This window comes from Tursiops truncatus, chromosome 2 (genome assembly GCF_011762595.2).
Source record: "Tursiops truncatus isolate mTurTru1 chromosome 2, mTurTru1.mat.Y, whole genome shotgun sequence".
Taxonomy (NCBI): domain Eukaryota; kingdom Metazoa; phylum Chordata; class Mammalia; order Artiodactyla; family Delphinidae; genus Tursiops; species Tursiops truncatus.
The window spans coordinates 139,817,546-139,835,983 of NC_047035.1; the positions used below are offsets into that span (position 1 = coordinate 139,817,546).

Here is an 18,438-nt window from a genome sequence, read left to right on the forward strand (position 1 = left end):
TTTATACTGAGTAGAAAATAAAAGGGACTTTTATCAAAAAAACATTTTGTATATAGTAATCCTCATTTGCTAATGATATCACTCTATATTTTGGGTACTGACTCAACTGTTATAGTGAATTAAAAATCTACAATTGTGCTGTCACATTCTCCTAATTTTACTAGTTTTTGCTTTTTGCAATTTGTTGCTATGTTATTATATCACATACAACTCAAATAATGCTATGACAATTACCAAATACATATACCGAATGGGTTTTTGTGAAAATTAAATAATCTATGTAGTGAGCTTAATGCAGTGTCTGACACATAGCTCATACTCAACAAATGTTGGCTATTATTAGCAGCAGTATTTTGAGGTTAATATTGCTACTTCTGTTTTCCATTTGTTTGAATTTAACCAATGTACCTTGCCAATCTTTTTTTTTTTTTGGCTGCACTGTGAAGCTTGCGGGATCTTAGTTCCCTGACCAGAGATAGAACCCGCACCCTCGGCAGTGAAAGCGTGGAGTCCTAACCACTGGACCATCAGGGAATTCCCTGCCAGTCATTTTTTAAAGAATCTTATAAAACTTTTAAAGGAAATTCAGCAAAGGAAAGCCACTAAAATTGAACTAGGAGTCAAAGACTCGATTTTTAAGTTCTGCTTCTCCAACAATACTTGCTATGCAAACTCTGGGCCTCACTATACCCACTTGTATTGGTGGTGGGTCTCAGAAAAATCACCATTTTGCATCTGGCCAAGCCCTTCTGCTTGCAATAGGGCTTTCTCCCTTTGGCCGCCAGATTGCTCCCTAAATTATAAACTCTCAGTTATAAACAAGATGACCCAATTTTTAAAAAATGTAGCAGTCAGAAATGTAAAAAAGTGTGATTAGTTTTTAGTGATATAATTTGAAAGAACTAGGGAGGTTATGTGAAGGATGTGAAAGGCTACAACTGTACCCAGATAGCACTATACAAAGAGATGCCCTCTGTCCCTCTCTCTGTAGCTGCCTGACAATCAGGCTGCACAGCCAACAGGCGCCCTCGCTGTTACGCAGGCTGCAACGCACTGGAGAACGGCAGGCCCTCCCCTAACCAGAAGAGACAACCCTAGCCCTCAGAGAAGAAGATAATGCCCACTTCCTCTCTCTGCCTTCAGTGTACACAGGCCAGGCCCTGCCTAGAAATAGGAGGGCTGTAACCTTAGTCACCCCTGACCAATGACCTGTCCGTTGCTAAGGATTATCAGAAGTTAGCCTGAAAAGCTTACTTTGGTTTACTCATCTGGTAAGTTTGTGTTCTCTGAATAAGGGCCCAATGGGTTAGGTGAAAAGAATGTACTTTTAGATCCTCCATTAGGATAGAAAATTGGTCTTTAACCAATATTAATATAGTGCTATGCTTACCAACTAATGTATTAAGGATCAAGTAGAATAAGAGTTGTGAAAACATTCTGTAAACTCCAAAATGATCTATAAACATAAAAGGAAGTGGACTGTGTTTAAATAACTAATTATAAGCAACTTAACTTGAATCAAAAATCTCTGCTTCTGTTCCATGTTCATGGATAAGAAAACTCAGTATTAAAACATCAGTTCTCCCCAACCTGATCACAGATTCAGTGAAATCCCACTTAAAATCCCAACACGACTTTTTGTAGAAGTCAAAAAGCTGAGTCTAAAAATCTATGGAGGGGACTTCCCTGGTGGTCCAGTGGTAAAGAACCTGCCTTCTGGGCTTCCCTGGTGGGGCAGTGGTTGAGAGTCCGCCTGCCGATGCAGGGGACACGGGTTCGTGCCCCGGTCCAGGAAGATCCCACATGCCGCGGAGTGGCTAGGCCCGTGAGCCATGGCTGCTGAGCCTGCGTGTCCAGAGCCTGTGCTCCGCAATGGGAAAGGCCACAACAGTGAGAGGCCCGCGTACCGCAAAAAATAAATAAATAAATAAATAAAATAAAATAAAATAAAAACCTATGGGATGCAGCAAAAGCAGTTCTAAGAGGGAGGTTTACAAGCCTACCTCAAGAAACAAGAAAAATCTCAAGTAAACAATCTAACCTTACACCTAAAGGAACTAGAGAAAGAAGAAGAAACAAAACCCAAAGTTAGCAGAAGGAAAGAAATCATAACGATCAGAGCAGAAATAAATGAAATAGAAACAAAGAAAACAATAACAAAGATCAATAAAACTAAAAGCTGGTTCTTTGAGAAAATAAACAAAATTGATAAACCATTAGCCAGACTCACCAAGAAAAAGAGGGAGAGGACTAAAATCAATAAAATTAGAAATGAAAAAGGAGAAGTTACAACAGATACCACAGAAATACAAAGCATCCTAAGAGGCTACCAGAAGTAACTCTATGCCAATAAAATGGACAACCTGGAAGAAATGGACAAATTCTTAGAAAGGTATAATCTTCCAAGACTGAACCAGGAAGAAACAGAAAATATGGACAGACCAATCACAAGTAATGAAACTGAAACTGTGATTAAAAATCTTCCAACAAACAAAAGCACAGGACCGGATGGCTTCACAGGTGAATTCTATCAAACATTTAGAGAAGAGCTAACATCCATCCTTCTCAAACTCTTCCCAAAAATTGCAGAGGAAGGAACACTCCCAAACTCATTCTATGAGGCCACCATCACCCTGATACCAAAACCACACAAAGATACTACAAAAAAAGAAAATTACAGACCAATATCACTGATGAATATAGATGTAAAAACCCTCAACAAAATACTAGCAAACAGAATCCAGCAAAACATTAAAAGGATCATACACCATGATCAAGTGGAATTTATCCCAGGAATGCAAGGATTCTTCAATATATGCAAATCAATCAATGTGATACACCATATTAACAAACTGAAGAATAAAAACCATATGATCATCTCAATAGATGCAGAAAAAGCTTTTGACAAAATTCAACACCAATTTATGATAAAAGCTCTCCAGAAAGTGGGCATAGAGGGAAACTACCTCAACCTAATAAAGGCCATATATGACAAACCTACAGCAAACATCATTCTCAACGGTGAAAAACTGAAAGCATTTCCTCTAAGATCAGGAACGACACAAGGATGTCCACTCTCACCACTATTATTCAACATAGTTTTGGAAGTCCTAGCCACAGCAATCAAAGAAGAAAAAGAAATAAAAGGAATACAAATTGGAAAAGAAGAAGTCAAACTGTCACTGTTTGCAGATGACATGATACTATACATAGAGAATCATAAAAATGCCACCAGAAAACTACTAGAGCTAATCAATGAATTTGGTTAAGTTGCAGGATACAAAATTAATGCACAGAAATCTCTTGCATTCCTATACACTAATGATGAAAAATCTGAAGAGAAATTATGGAAACACTCCCATTTACCACTGCAACAAAAAGAATAAAATACCTAGGAATAAACCTACCTAGGGAAACAAAAGACCTGTATGCAGAAAACTATAAGACACTGATGAAAGAAATTAAAGATGATACCAACAGATGGAGAGATATACCATGTTCTTGGATTGGAAGACTCAATATTGTGAAAATGACTATACTACCCAAAGCAATCTACAGATTCAATGCGATCCCTATCAAATTACCAATGGCATTTTTTACGGAACTAGAACAAATCATCTTAAAATTTGTATGGAGACCCAAAAGATCCCAAATAGCTAAAGCAGTCTTGAGGGAAAAAAACGGAGCAGGAGGAATCAGACTCCCTGACTTCAGACTATACTACAAAGCTACAGTAATCAAGACAATATGGTACTGGCACAAAAACAGAAACATAGATCAATGGAACAAGATAGAAAGCCCAGATATAAACCCACACACCTATGGTCAACTAATCTATGACAAAGGAGGCAAAGATATACAATGGAGAAAAGACAGTCTCTTCAATAAGTGGTGCTGGGAAAACTGGACAGCTACATGTAAAAGAATGAAATTAGAACACTCCCTAACACAATACACAAAAATAAACTCAAAATGGATTAGAGACCTAAATGTAAGACCAGACACTCTAAAACTCTTAGAGGAAAACATAGGAAGAGCACTCTTTGACATAAATCACAGCAAGATCTTTTTTGATACACCTCCTAGAGTAATGGAAATAAAAACAAAAATAAACAAATGGGACCTAATGAAACTTAAAAGCTTTTGCACAGGAAAGGAAACCATAAATAAGACGAAAATACAACCCTCAGAATGGGAGAAAATATTCACAAACAAATCAACGGACAGTGGATTAATCTCCAAAATATATAAACAGCTCATGTAGCTCAATATTAAAGAAACAAGCAACCCAATCCAAAAATGGGCAGAAGACCTAAATAGACATTTCTCCAAAGAAGATATACAGATTGCCAACAAACACATGAAAAGACGCTCAACATCGCTAATTATTGGAGAAATTCAAATCAAAACTACAATGAGGTATCACCTCACACCAGTTAGAATGGGCATCATCAGAATATCTACAAACAACAAATGCTGGAGAGGGTGTGGAGGGAAGGGAACCCTCTTGCACTGTTGGTGGGAATGTAAATTGATACAGCCACTATGGAGAACAGTATGGAGGTTCCTTAAAAAACTAAAAATAGAATTACCATATGATCCAGCAATCCCACTACTGGGCATATACCCAGAGAAAACCATAATTCAAAAAGACACATGCACCCCAATGTTCATTGCAGCACTATTTACAATAGCCAGGTCATGGAAGCAACCTAAATGCCTATTGACAGATGAATGAATAAAGAAGTTGTGGTACATATATACAATGGAATATCACTCAGCCATAAAAAGGAACGAAATTGAGTCATTTGTTGAGATGTGGATGGATCTAGAGACTGTCATACGGAGTAAGTCAGAAAGAGAAAACCAAATATCGTATATTAACGCATGTATGTGGAACCTAGAAAAATGGTACAGATGAACCGGTTTGCAGGGCAGAAGGTGAGACACAGATGTAGAGAACACACGTATGCACACCAAGGGGGGAAAACTGTGGTGGGGTGGGGATGGTGGTGTGCTGAATTGGGCGATTGGGATTGACATGTATACACTGATGTGTATAAAATTGATGACTAATAAGAACCTGCAGTATAAAAAAACAAACAAAAAAAACAACTAATGCTAAACTTTCTTTGGGTTATTTATATGGAAATATGTTAATGTAAATGTTTCAGACATTACATGAAATTTCTAAAAATCTTATATGTTCTGGTATAATGTTATAAGTCATAATTCTAGTTATTACTTTAAAATGTATATCTCAGAAATAACTAAATTTCCTTGTCAATTGCATTATTATGAACTTTCACCAAATATTTAACCGTGGTCATTTTTAAGTCTTTTGTCATTCACAGACACTTCTGGGTATATTCTGAAGCTTTCGCAAAAATGTTTCTATAAAAGGGTTTCACCTTCAAGGAATTCATGGAGAAGACTCTGACAAGTACAGGTTTCTGGTAACTGACTATATTACTGAACTGAATGAATAAGCATTTTCAGAACTCTAATGGAAAACTGATGAATTCATAGAAGTGCTAACAAAAGATCAAGATGAAAAAGAAAATTAATTACATGGGACTGAGTGAACTGATGAGGATGATTATAATATTTGTGACTTACTGTTTGAATAAAAAAAATAATAATCCCACAAGGACTCAGAGGCAAAAAATATACAAATCAATTTTCACTGCAAAGTAAAGGCACTGTTACAGTGGAGGATTCCTGGAGTGAATGTCAATATTACGACATAGTGTGAGTGTGTTTCGTGTTTGGTAATTGCAATCATTGTTGTTTTTGTTGTGGTCATCCATTTACAATGCTTGGTGTCAGTTTATTTATCTCATAAAAATAAAATACAGTGTGTGTGTGTGAAAAAAATAAAATAAAACAAAAAGTCCAAAAAAATGGTTAAGATGATAAATTTTATGTTGTGTTTTTTTAACCACAATTTTAAAAAAAAGAAATGAAATACCAAGGGCTGGAGAGAATGCAGAGTCACTGGAACATTGCTGGAATGTGAAATGGTATAGCCACTTTGTAAAACAGTTTGGCAGTCTCTTACAAAGTTAAATATACACTTACATTTGATCCAGCAGTTCCACTACTAGGTGTTTACACAAAAACTGAATGTGAATATCTTTACTCACAATTGTCAAAAGGTGGAAACAATCCAAATGCTCATCAAGTGATGAATGGATAAACCAATTATAGTACCTCCATAAAATGGAATACTACTCAGCAATAAAGAGAGTCAACTACTGATAACTGCAACGTAGTGGGTTGAATCATGTTCCCCAAAAAAGATTTGTTCAAGTCCTAACACCAAGTACCCATGAATGTGACTTTATTTGGGAAGAGAATCTTTGCAGATGTAAACAAGTTAAGATGAGGTCATACTGGATTAGGGTGGGCCCTAAATCCAATGACTGGTGTCTTTATAAGAGAAGGAAGGGGGAGATTTGGACACAGACAAACAGGGAAGAAGGCCATATGGAATGGAGGCAGAGAGCAGAATGATGGAGCTACAAGCCAAGGGACACCAAGGACTGGAGGCAACCAAGAGAAGCTGGGAAGAGACGAGGAAGGATTCTTCCCTAGAGCCCCCAGAGAGCATGGCCCTATGGACACCCTGATTTCACAATTCCAGCCTCAGAACTGTGAGAGAATAAATTTCTGCTGTTCAAAACGTAAGCCACTCAGTTTGTGGTACTTTGTTACGGCAGCTCTAGGAAACTCATACATGCCACAACATGGATGAGTCTCAAATGCAATTGCTAAGTGAAAGAAGAACTCTACTTCTGATTCTGTTTATAGGATACATTGGAAAAGGCAAAACTACATATCAGTGGTTCCAGAGGCTGGAGGTAGGGGATGGGAATAGATTACAAAGGGATATTAAGGGAACTTCTGGGGGATGATGAAACTGTTCTGTATCTTGATTGTGGTGGTAATTATACAACATAACCTGTAAATCTAAAGAAGGTCAATTGTATTGCATATAAATTACACTTCAAAAGTGTTTGCTTAAAAAAAATTTATGCTTCTGGGATTCCCTTTTTTTCTGTTTGACAAGAATCCTGGGAAGGAGCTCCTATTGGCCTAATCAGGGATAATGTGAGGACCAAAATAACAATAATAGTTATAGATTATAAACCATGGAAAAAAATAAGAAATCACAAAACCACAAATATAGAAATAAATAAATAAATGTATAAATTGAAAGTTTGATGAGAATCAGGATAAAGTATCTCCTCACAAAATACCTATTAATTACAAAGGAGAAGAGTAACTTCAGAGTGGAGAAGACTGACAGACACCACCTTAACTACGTGATAAAAGTGAACATCATGAAAATGAAAAATCACCCACTTAATGGGATACAATAACAGAACCACCTTTGGCTATTCCTGCCAAAGATGCGTAATCTGAATCCAATCATGAAGAAACAGACAAACCCCAACAGAGAGATATTCTAAAAAAGAACTGGCCTGTGATCTTCAGAAGTGGCAAGGTCACAAAAGTCAAAAATAATTTCTTTAATGTCAAAAATAAAAGATTGAAAAATTGTTCTAGACTGAAGGAGACTAAAGACAATGTATGTGCTCTGAACTGGATCCTTTTGCTGTGCAGGACAGTAATGGGACATCTGGTGAAACCTGAATGGGGTCTCAGGATCAAATGGTAATAATGCATCACTGTTAATTTCCTGATTTTGATGGTTCTATTCAGATTATGTAGAACAACGGCCTTGCTTGTAGGAAATACACGGTGAAGTATTTTGGGTTGATAGGGCATTAGGTCAGCAACTTATTCTCAAGGGTAAAAATACAGTTATTTTTACTGTACATCCAACTTTTCTGTAAGTTTGTGATTGTTTCAAAGTTTAAAAATTACTCAGAGAAAGAATCCCGGGAAGCCCTGGGTCTGTCACTTCATCCCATCCCCCAATACACAAGGAAAAGGACACTACAGTACATTCTATATTCCTCTAAAGTTGACAGGAAAGTACCACAAAATCGGGATTTCAAACACAGCATATCTTGACAAAGTTCTATCTTCTGAAGCATGAAATCCAGCATAAAGCAGAGATCTACTTTATTTGGATACTGAATGACCCAATAGCCAACATGTAAGATAGTTTGATCTACAGAGGTAGATTTCTAATATAGGCAGTATTATAGTGAGATTCCAAACTCATTAAAGACAAGATTCCAGTGTACTAAGGTACAAATATGTTCATATAGTACTTTTTCTAATCACATTACATTTAAGAGTTCCTATTAGCACTCCCAAATGGAAGTATCCATTTAAATAATATTTCTGCTTTACGGGACATCATCAAACAAAGTGAACCAGATTTCACAACAAAGAAATTTAACACTGAACCTTAAATTGTATAATTAGAATGTCAGCCTCCTAATTATTCAAAGACTAGGATATCTAAATCTAATTCAGATCTTAAAAACAGTACCATATACCACTGTCTAAATCACCAATTCCACATTGTTTTGAACAAGGCTCTTCACTAATATGAATGATTAAAGCACCCTATGACACTGCACTAATCTAAATGCAATATAGGGACTTCCCTGGTGGTGCAATGGTTAAGAATCTGCCTGCCAATGTAGGGGACAGGGGTTCGATCCCTGGTCTGGGAAGATCCCACATGCCACGGAGCAACTAAGCCCGTGCGCCACAACTACTGACCCTGTGCTCTAGAGCCTGCAAGCCACAACTACTGAGCCCACGCACCACAACTACTGAGCCCACATACTGCAACTACTGAAGGTCATGCATCTAGAGCCTGTGCTCCACAACAAGAGAAGCTGCTGCAATGAGAAGACCACGCACCTCGACAAAGAGTAGCCCCTGCTCACCTCAGCTAGAGAAAGCCCACGCGCAGCAACGAAGACCCAACACAGCCAAAAAAAAATTTTTTTTTAATTTAAAAATAAGTGCAGTACAGACCACTTATCTATGCTGTAGATTTGTCCTGTCCAGCATGGTAGAAACTAGCCACATGAAGGTAGTGAAACATGGCTGGTACAAATTAAGATGTGCTTTAAGTGCAAAATACACACCAGATTTCAAAGACTTAATTGAAAAAAAAGAAAAAAAAGAATGTGAAATATCTCATTAATGTTTTTTAATATTGATTCTATGTTTAAACAATAATATTTTGGATAGATTGGGTCAAATAATTATTTAAATCATTTAAATAATATTAAAATTAATTATACTGGTTTCTTTTTCTTTAATGTGGCTACTAGAAATGTTTAAATGACATATGTGACTCACATTATATTTCCAATGGACAGTGCTGCCTTAGACCATTTGTGAAATAACACTATCTTATGCTGCAGTAACTAGGAAAAAGAATAACAATGGACTTCCCAGAAGAACACTGAACTGTATCTAAGCCCAGTTTATCTTCAAGATCTAATCTTTTTTTCTTTTATTTTTGGCTGCATTGGGTCTTCGTTGCTACACGCAGGCTTTTCTCTAGTTGTGGCGAGTGCACGGGCCCCTCATGGTGCTGGCCTCTCTTGCCGCGGAGCACAGGCTCTAAGCACGCGGGCTTCAGTAGTTGTGGCTCGTGGGCTCCACAGCGCAGACTCAGCAGCTGTGGCGCATGGACTCAGCTGCTCCGTGGCATGCGGGATCCTCCCGGACCAGGGCTCAAACCCATGTCCCCTGCACTGGCAGGTGGACTCCCGACCACTGCGCCACCAGGGAAGCCAAGATCTAATCTTTTCAAGGAAAATTTTTGCTTCTCTTTTACACTCCACTCAGCTCAAAGAAAGTAAGTATCTCAGGTACCTGAAACTCGGAGGCACTGCTCCGCAGCTGGCTCACATTGGGTAAGGATCCTCCATGGTACTGTGTAAGGCGCAGTTGCTGAAGCTTCTGAAATTGAACCTGGGAACAAAGACATTTCAAAGTTGTTGAGAGATGACAGCAAAGATCTGAAAGAAGCATCAAAGTATGGTGTTGTGTAGCGAAATGGTTCAAGAGTGAAAGTCTTGGCTTCAGTTTCTTCTCTACTTAAAACCTTCAGGTTTCCAGTGCTTTCTGGGTTTTGATTAGTCTATTTTTGGAAAGAATTTACCCCTGTGCTAAATGTCTCAGCCATGACAGTGAGGTACTCTTGCACGGTCTTTGAGTGTTATGTGTGTGGAGGCACAGCAACAAAAGAATTTCTTAAAAAAAACTAAGCCACTGTCCATGACTCTAACACACTGACTATCTTCCCTTCTCCATGCTCTTTTCCAGTCTCCTTTTACATTTATGTGTAATAACTGCACAGTGGTGACCACAACATAGGTACAATCTTGCATGCTTACATCATAACTCTTTTCTATGACGTTACATAAGCATTTTTAATGGCTATATGACATTTCTTCTTCTGAATTATTTCCTTAGAACACACTGCAAAGAGTGATTCCTAAGTCTCTGGGTTTGGGCCTTTTGATGGCTCTCCATACACACTGCCAAGATGTTTTCCCAGAGAGTATACCAATGTATATATGAGAAAACAGTTTGACCACAAACTCACTAACACTGGATATTATCATTAATTGGGGAAAAGAAGCAGGTCAACTGAACAGGTATAAAATGGTATCCCACTGTTTTAATATGCTTTTCTTCTGTAAGTTCTTCCTTGCTTCATTTTTCAAAAGGCAGTAAACTGGTTACAGTTCTTGTAAACCCCAGAGTGGTCCAATTTGGTCTTTAAGAGTTCTGCTTCTAAAATAATAAATTACCTCTGTGGTTATGTAACCCTTGGCACTTGTAATTCATGTAGGGAAGAAAGGGTAGATAGGAACTCCGAGGCAGGTTTTTACCCTTTCATTACTCTCTGTCTTTGTCTAACAATAATAAAAACTACCAGATATGAGCCCCTAAGATGAGCCAGATGCTGTCCTCAGACGCTCTGCCCACTTTATCCCTAACCCTCTCAGCAATCACCAAGGGAGACCACATGATCCTGCTTTTACGAACGTGGAGACCCAGACTCAGGGAAGTTCAGACACCTGCCCAAGGTCACACAGCTAGAGGAGGCTGAGCTATGGCTAACTCAAAACCCACATTCTTATTTCTGCCATGTACCTTTCCTTTGTTCCATTTCTCCCTCAATGATCATACTATTCACAAGCTCAGAGAAAAGTGAAGTTTGGTTGACCAAAAGCATCGCTGCACCTATGAAGCGCTCTGATTTTTTGTTTTTACATTTATTATGAAAATTTTCAAATACGTACAAAATAGAGACAAGTAAAATGAAACCCCATCTCTTCATCTTCCAGCTCCAACAATGATCAACTTACATCCAATCTTGATTCATCTTTACCTCCTCCATCACCCACTGCACTCCACTGAAAGAAATCCAGGCATCCTAGCATTCCATATTTCAATGTGCATCTCCAAAGATAAGGACTTGTATCTGTTTGGAAGTTTTAAAGGCATATAAAACCCTTTGGCAGCCTTAACTTCCTTATACCCACTGTACTTGATTTCTCAAACATACTGCACAGTAAAACTCTATTAATCAAAACCCAGATCTGAGAGCCAAATATGAGAAGGAAGCCATGATGAGCTTTTCCCATCTATCTGCTAAGTTATAAAGTCTCAGCTTTTGATCTTGACATTCTCAACCAGAAGCATTTGACTCTCTATCCTTGAAAGTCTCTCGACAAAATTCTCAGCCCCCTTGATCTAAAGCCTTTGATTCCTTCTTGCATGAATCCATCCACTTAGTCACTTACATAAAAACGTTTAACTGTGTGTCAGGTACTGTGCCAGACGCTAGCTTACTAAGATGAATACGTGCCAAAGTTCCTACCTGCAGGGAGTTCTCACAAAGGCTTCAACTCTTACCCAAAAGCCTTGACACTTCAACCAAGCTAAGTTCTAAATCTAGCTAGAGATTTGCCTTCAACTGAGCTTGAGGCTCTCTTAGCGGTCGTCCATATCTGCTGTCCCTACCAAACTGCCCATTTCTGGAGTCTTCAGAGACGGTTGTGCTACAGTAAAAAGAGCAATGGATTTGGAACAGGAAGACCTGACTTTGTAAACCGGAGCTCCCATGTGGTTGCACAGATTATTCTGCTGCCTACTTCACAAAGACGGTGGAAGGATTAAAACAGAGAACAGACATGACAGTGGTGTGTAAAGTGTACAGGTCTGGACAACTGCTCAAAATATTATCATTATTGTTGATAACCTCAACTACCTCCTAAACCCTTGAGTAATTCTGACACTTTTCTCTTTTGAAATTTAGAGCCATTGAGCTAGAAAGAACCTTAGAGACTGTCTTCAATACCGTCATGCTTACTGATGAGGAAAATGAGGACAAAAGGCTGATTAGCCTGAGGCAGAGGTCATGGACTGGCAGGCGACAGGACATGGTTAGCCTACAGAGTTCTGTCTGACCCACTCAATGTTTTAAATTTTTAAATTGCAAGAAGCCACAAACATCTGGATTTCCATCTTGTCTTGATTGAAAGATCTAATGACACTGACCCATATTCTTCATGGCAACAGTGTGTGGAGCTGAGAAATGCCTGCCCCCTTAGATAGGGCTTGGGTTCTCCAGTTTGCCCGTGTCCTCACTGTACCCTGTTACTCCTCCACTATGGCCCAAGATCAGCTACCATTTGCCATCTCATTCCGCGCCCCTCCACTCATTTTCCTGACCTGCCTCACCCAGTACCTTGAGTTAGCAACTTTTAGCCTATAGTCACACACTTTTAGTGGAATTTTCTCCAATGTCTATATGAAATGAGATCTAAGTCTCACTAATTCCTTTTTGAAAAAGTGTTGTAGTAGTCAACACAATCCCAGCAGCCCTTTTCACAGAAATTGATAATTCTAAAATCTGTAGATGTGTGAATGACCTAGAGTAGCCAAAGCAATTTTTAAGAACGGTAAAGGTGGAAGACTTAAGTTACCTTGTTTCAAGACTGACTATAAAGCTATCGTAATCCAGGCAATGTGCTGTTGTTCAAAAGAGAGATGAACAGATCAATAGAACAGGAGAGAGTCCAAAAATAGACCGATGTATACATGGCCAGTTGATTTTTGACAAAAGTGTCAGAGCAATTCAATGGAGAAAGAAAACCGTTTTCAACAAATGCCGCTGGTACAATTAGATATCCTAATGGGGGAGAAAAAGCAGTTCAGCATATAGACATTCAGTGTGACAACCATAATCAAACCCCAGCTCTGCCTCTTACCAGCGATGCAACCTTATGTCTCAAGTCTGTTTGCTCTCCCGCAAAATGAGGATCGCTCCAGATACACAGTCCACAGGGTTACTGTGAGAACTACATGAGATAATGAACGTAAAGTGATCAGCACAGTGGCTGGCAGAGATAACGCTCCATATTCAGCCCAAATCTAATCTTTCTAGTCTCCTCTATTCCTCTCTGAGGCCTCACTATGCCATAACATATCTATTGTTTGTTTTAATATAAAAGTAATAGTTTTCCCCAAATATTCCAGCAAAATTAACACTCCAGGTTGATGTGCTATTATTGATCGTGTGGTTTCTCCACATTACCAGTTGTCCTTCAAAGCCAAACTTCTTGTACAAGTTCCCAACCCTGTCCCACTTCCTCTATCCAAGGCCTCAGTGCCTCACAACCTCCCTTCCACCCAGCACACTGTGGACGTGGTGGCTCCCACCAAGGTTACCAACGACCTCCACATGACTGGACCAAAGAACGAGTCCTTATCACATCAGACCAAGTCAGCAGCACGGGGTTCGGCTGGTCCACATCCCCTCCTCTTAACCATAATCCTCCTGGCTCTCCTCCTACCTCTCTGGTTGCTCTTCAGTCTTCTTTGCTGGCTCCTCCTCCTCTATCTCCCCTTTAAATGGTGGAGCTCCTTGGGCTTCTCCTAGGCCCTTTCCATGTTTCACTCTATGTACAGCAGGGGTTACAAACTCAAAAGCCTACGGGTGCCAGGTATGGAAAATAAGTAAGCGAAGCAGCCTAGAATCACTGTGAGGAAACCATAGGGAGTGACGGGGACTGTGGCAAACTGAAGGACACACCGTGCCCTGTCTAAGGGGGGCAGCAGCTATTCAACTCCAGGCAATCGCTGCCATGAGGAAATGTAGGGTAAGTGTTGTTAGATGATCTCTCTTTTCAAAAGAAGCCAGAGTCCAGATTTTAATGTAAAATCACAATATTCACTGTTGGCCCTAATTGAAGAAAAAAAAAAATCAGAGGGCCAAATTAGAATTTAGGCCACCAATTTCTAAGATCTTTTCTAGAAATTCTTCCTAGGCAGCAGAATCTACTCCTGCTGCTACACACCAAAGATTCCCACTAGCCTAGACTTCTCTCCTGAGCTCCAGGACCACATATACAACTATCTGCTGGCCCATCTCTACTTAAATGCCTCACAGGCACCTCAAACTCAGCATCTCCTGACACTGAGTCAGCTCCCGCCTTGCTCCTGCCAGCGCTCCCTCTCTTAGCAGAGGATACCCTGGAATGGCTCAAGTCCAAAAGCTGGGGATCATCCTTGAGTCCTCCCTCTCCCTCATCTCCCTCATCCATTCACCAAGTCTGGTCCTTTCTACTTCCTAAGTATCAATCTGTTCACCTCTCTGCCTCCCTGTGGCTACCACCCTTGCCAATGCCACCATCATCACATCTCCTAGACTCCAAAGCATTTCCCTGCTACCTCTTCCTCCGATCTATCCTACGTTCTGGAGCTAGAGGCATTCTTTCAAAATGCAAATCTCGGGCTTCCCTGGTGGCGCAGTGGTTGGGAGTCCGCCTGCCGATGCAGGGGACGCGGGTTCGTGCCCCGGTCCGGGAGGATCCCGCGTGCCGCGGAGCGGCTGGGCCCGTGGGCCATGGCCGCTGGGCCTGCGCATCCGGAGCCTGTGCTCTGCACGGGAGAGGCCACAACAGTGACAGGCCCGCGTACCGCAAAAAATAAATAAATAAATAAAAAATAAAATAAAATAAAATAAAAATTGGCACGTTAAAAAAAAAAACTTAAAAAAAAATAAAAAAATAAAAAATAAATAAAAAAAATGCAAATCTCCCCTGGTTCAACCCCTTCAATGACTTTCCATTGTCCTTAGGATCAAGTCCCAAATCCCCATGAATGCCTCATCTCAAATTACCCTCCTCATCCACTTGCTGAACCTCTGTCCCCTGTGCCTAAAACACTCTCCCCTCCCTCAACACATGAGCATATACCCTCACATGCCTTCCCCACTCCTACTAACCCTTTATGCCACTAGAAGAGGTGAGGATTCCCTACCATACACTCCCAACTGTTCCCCTTTCGTACTATTCATCAAAATGTGTCCTGACTTGTCAAATGAATGTCTTCCCCATTAAACCCTAAAATCTATGACGAGACACTACATCCCCAGTGTCCATCCGAACCCCCAGCACGCACTAGAGACTCAAAAAGTATTTGCTAAACAAATTAATAAGATCTTTGAAGCAAGGTACCACGTCTTCACCTCCCCCCACCCCTACACCCCCACTGGGGACTCAAGTACCAACAAATTAATGAATGAACAAAGGAACAGCCTCTTTCCAGGCATATCTGCCTCCATTTTTTTCCCTCTCCTTATCATCCCAGGTACCACCATTGAACTGATCCTCCTAGCATTCTCTTCTCAAAAAATTTCCATTGCTTCCAGGTAAGGCTGCACCCCTAAAGCTAGAGTGAAAAATTCTCCATAATCTAATCTATCCCACCAACTAAACAAATAGGATTTAACTCCAACTCTGAAGGACTGACTCTGATTATATGGAGAAAAAGTCGAAGCCCAACAGACTCAGAAAGGAAAGAGTACCTAGATTGATTAGCGATGTCTGTTCCACTTATAAGCATGCCCACCATGGGCTAGTAATGGAAAATCAGTATGTCTGCCATCTGGTTATCAATAATGAACTGGATAGATTCTTCTCCATCTGAGATCTTTGGACCCTTGGAACATATGCTTGGGGATCTACGAGTTCTCTACAAGAAGTGTTTCAGTTTTATAATTTCATTATGAAAGTTACCCTTAAAATTTTAAATAAGCAAAGATTACTAGGCAAATTCAGTGTCATCGTTTGCCTTTGTGTGTATGAACACAGTGGAGCCAAGCAGTATTTATTATTTTACTTGCAATTGGTAGAGAGTAGAAAAGAACACAGGCAGAATTAACATGTAAATAATGCCCTGTACAAGGTGAAGGACAAAATGACATCATAATTTTATAGCAATTAGAATAGAGAAAAGTGGTGGCTGAATTGAGTTATCATATGGGGCAGAGTTGGTCAGGCTTGCTAAACTCTAGAGAATCTGAGCTATAGGGTTTAGCACTATCTATATATATTTCTTCTCATCATGATAGAAATGTAAGTACAAGAGATATTTCACTTTCTCCTTAACCTCGCTAAAAGAAAACACCATCAAAAATATGATAAATGGCAAGTGACACCTAGCCTCAGGAGTGGGGGACATGACAGGCTGTGGGGTGAACTGTGGCCAACCAGAGAATACATGCTCCATTTGAGGGGGCAGCCATCACCCAGCTCCAGCTAGCTAGCTGTCACATGGGAAATCAGGATGAGTGTTATCGGGTCTCCCAATTTTAAATGTATATAAATATATATATTTAAAATAGAGAGAAAGAACGAAATTTTGACTGTACATTAAAATCTCCAACTTTGATTTCTATGAAAAATCTCCCAATTCTGGCGACAGATTCCAGAAGTTTTCCCAAGCACCAATGGCCAAAAAATATCGCGTCTGTAGCTCAGCGAGCCAGGGACCACCAGTTTGCGACTCCCCTCTCAATTCTCCTTCAGGCTGCCCACAACCCCGCCCCCGCTTCTGTACATCCTCCCCCATCCTCCTGATGGTCCTTCAAGGTCAGCATTCAGGATCCTCAAGGCCTGCCTGCCCCGCTCACGCTGACCCTCGTTCTCTGCAGTTCTGCGCGGACACTCCTGTTGGCTCTCCATCCTCCACTGCCTCCCTCGACAGTTACCTAACCTCGCCGAGTGTTTGTCCAGGCTGGCGCCTTATTCCTCCTGGACCCTCCTCCGTCACCAGCAACGCGGTACACCTTCCCAGTTCTCATGAACCATCGGGGCTGAAGTCAGTAAACCGGACCGATACAGCACCTCCATGGAGGAAGAGTAGCGAAGTCCCACACTCGACATGGAATCACATCTCGATACCCAGACAGACCCCAAACCAGCCCGGGGCCGACCCTGGATTCACTGGTGCGCGGTGCTCTCCCGAAGGAGCGGGTGGGTGCCTCGGGCCCTCCACGCCGAGCAGTCCGGGAGGACTCGCGGGCGGTGGATGTTCGGAGCAGTCAGAAGCCGCACCGCCCGCCTCCGAGCTGTTTGTGATTTCCTCCCCGCGCTCCCGGTCACCCTCCCCCTTAGGCCGCCCTCACTCGGCGGCCCGCCTTCCCGGGCTCGGCCCCTTCCCATCTCCCCGTACACACTGCCCCGCGACTCTCCCACCTCCGCGGCGACAGCAAACCTCCAGCGGGTGTCGGAAGGCAGGCAAGCGCCGAGGCCGCGGCCGCGCCGGCCCCGCTCCCGGGTTCCACTCCGCGGGCGCGACCCCGCCCGGCCCCGCCATCGCCTCGGCCCCGCGACCTCTCACCCGCCGCGCGGGGCCCGCCCGCGGCCGTGGCCGCCCGCCCGCGCCGGCCCGGGCCCTCACCCGCGACAGGGTGAGGTCGGTCATGAGCTGCTCGAAGGCCCGCGTCTCCTCGGCCTGCCGCTGCGTGTGCAGCGCGATCTTCTCACTGAACTTCCGAGGGTTGGCGCTGCCCGAGCCCGGCGAGGCGGCCATGGCGCGGGCCCGGCGCCGGCAAGAGGGGGAGACGGCGGGCGCGGGCCCTGCGCCTCGGCCCACCCGTCCGTCCGCAGGCCGCCCCGGCCGCCGCCCGAAGCCCGTCCTCCGGCGCGACCCGGCAGAGGAGCCGCCGCGGCCCCACCGCCAGCGAGCGGCCGGGAGCGCGCCGAGGTCCGCCCCCGCGCGCCCGGCCCCGCCCTCGGCGCGGCCCGCCCGCCGCCCGGCCCCGACCCGGCTCGGCGCCAGCCACCGGAGGGCTTTCCCCGGCGTCCCGAGCTGGGCTTGCGACCCGCCACGCAGACACTGAGGAAACCCCGTCAGCAGAGCAAAACGCATCCGACGTGAGGGAGCAGCTAGGGTACCATTTTTCCAAAACGCTCCCTCGTAGGGACGTCCTGGCCTTTGGATTTACGTTACAACTTTAGAACAGTTTTAACATCCTTCTCGCCCGGCTTCCCTCCAGTTATGCTGATTTCCTTCAGGGGGTGAAAACGGGGCGACCTACGCTTGAGCAATCCTCTCCCTCAGTTCCCACACTCTGGGGCCTAACGTCTGCCCTCCGTCCTCCGCCTCCCAGCCCGCTTCCTCCCTCGA

The 18,438-nt window shown here is 42.5% G+C and overlaps 1 protein-coding gene across 8 annotated transcripts in view; it reads right to left on the reverse strand.

The window, feature by feature from the left end:
* CRTC3 (CREB regulated transcription coactivator 3) overlaps positions 1-18,003 on the reverse strand; it is a 103,835-nt gene extending 85,832 nt beyond the window's left edge. For 6 of the 8 annotated variants that reach the window (XR_012330289.1, XR_012330287.1, XR_012330288.1 and 3 more), the window contains exons 1-2: positions 17,650-18,003; positions 9,820-9,918 (exon numbers count right to left, since the gene is read on the reverse strand). Coding sequence is in view for 5 of the 8 variants with exons in the window: in XM_073801416.1 (XP_073657517.1) it covers positions 9,820-9,918; positions 17,650-17,841 (291 nt within the window). In the remaining 3 variants the exon portion in view is untranslated. The remainder of the gene's footprint in view (positions 1-9,819; positions 9,919-17,649) is intronic. The other 2 variants (XM_033852181.2, XM_033852180.2) reach the window with 2 other exon arrangements.
* Between the last annotated feature and the right edge of the window lie 435 nt (positions 18,004-18,438).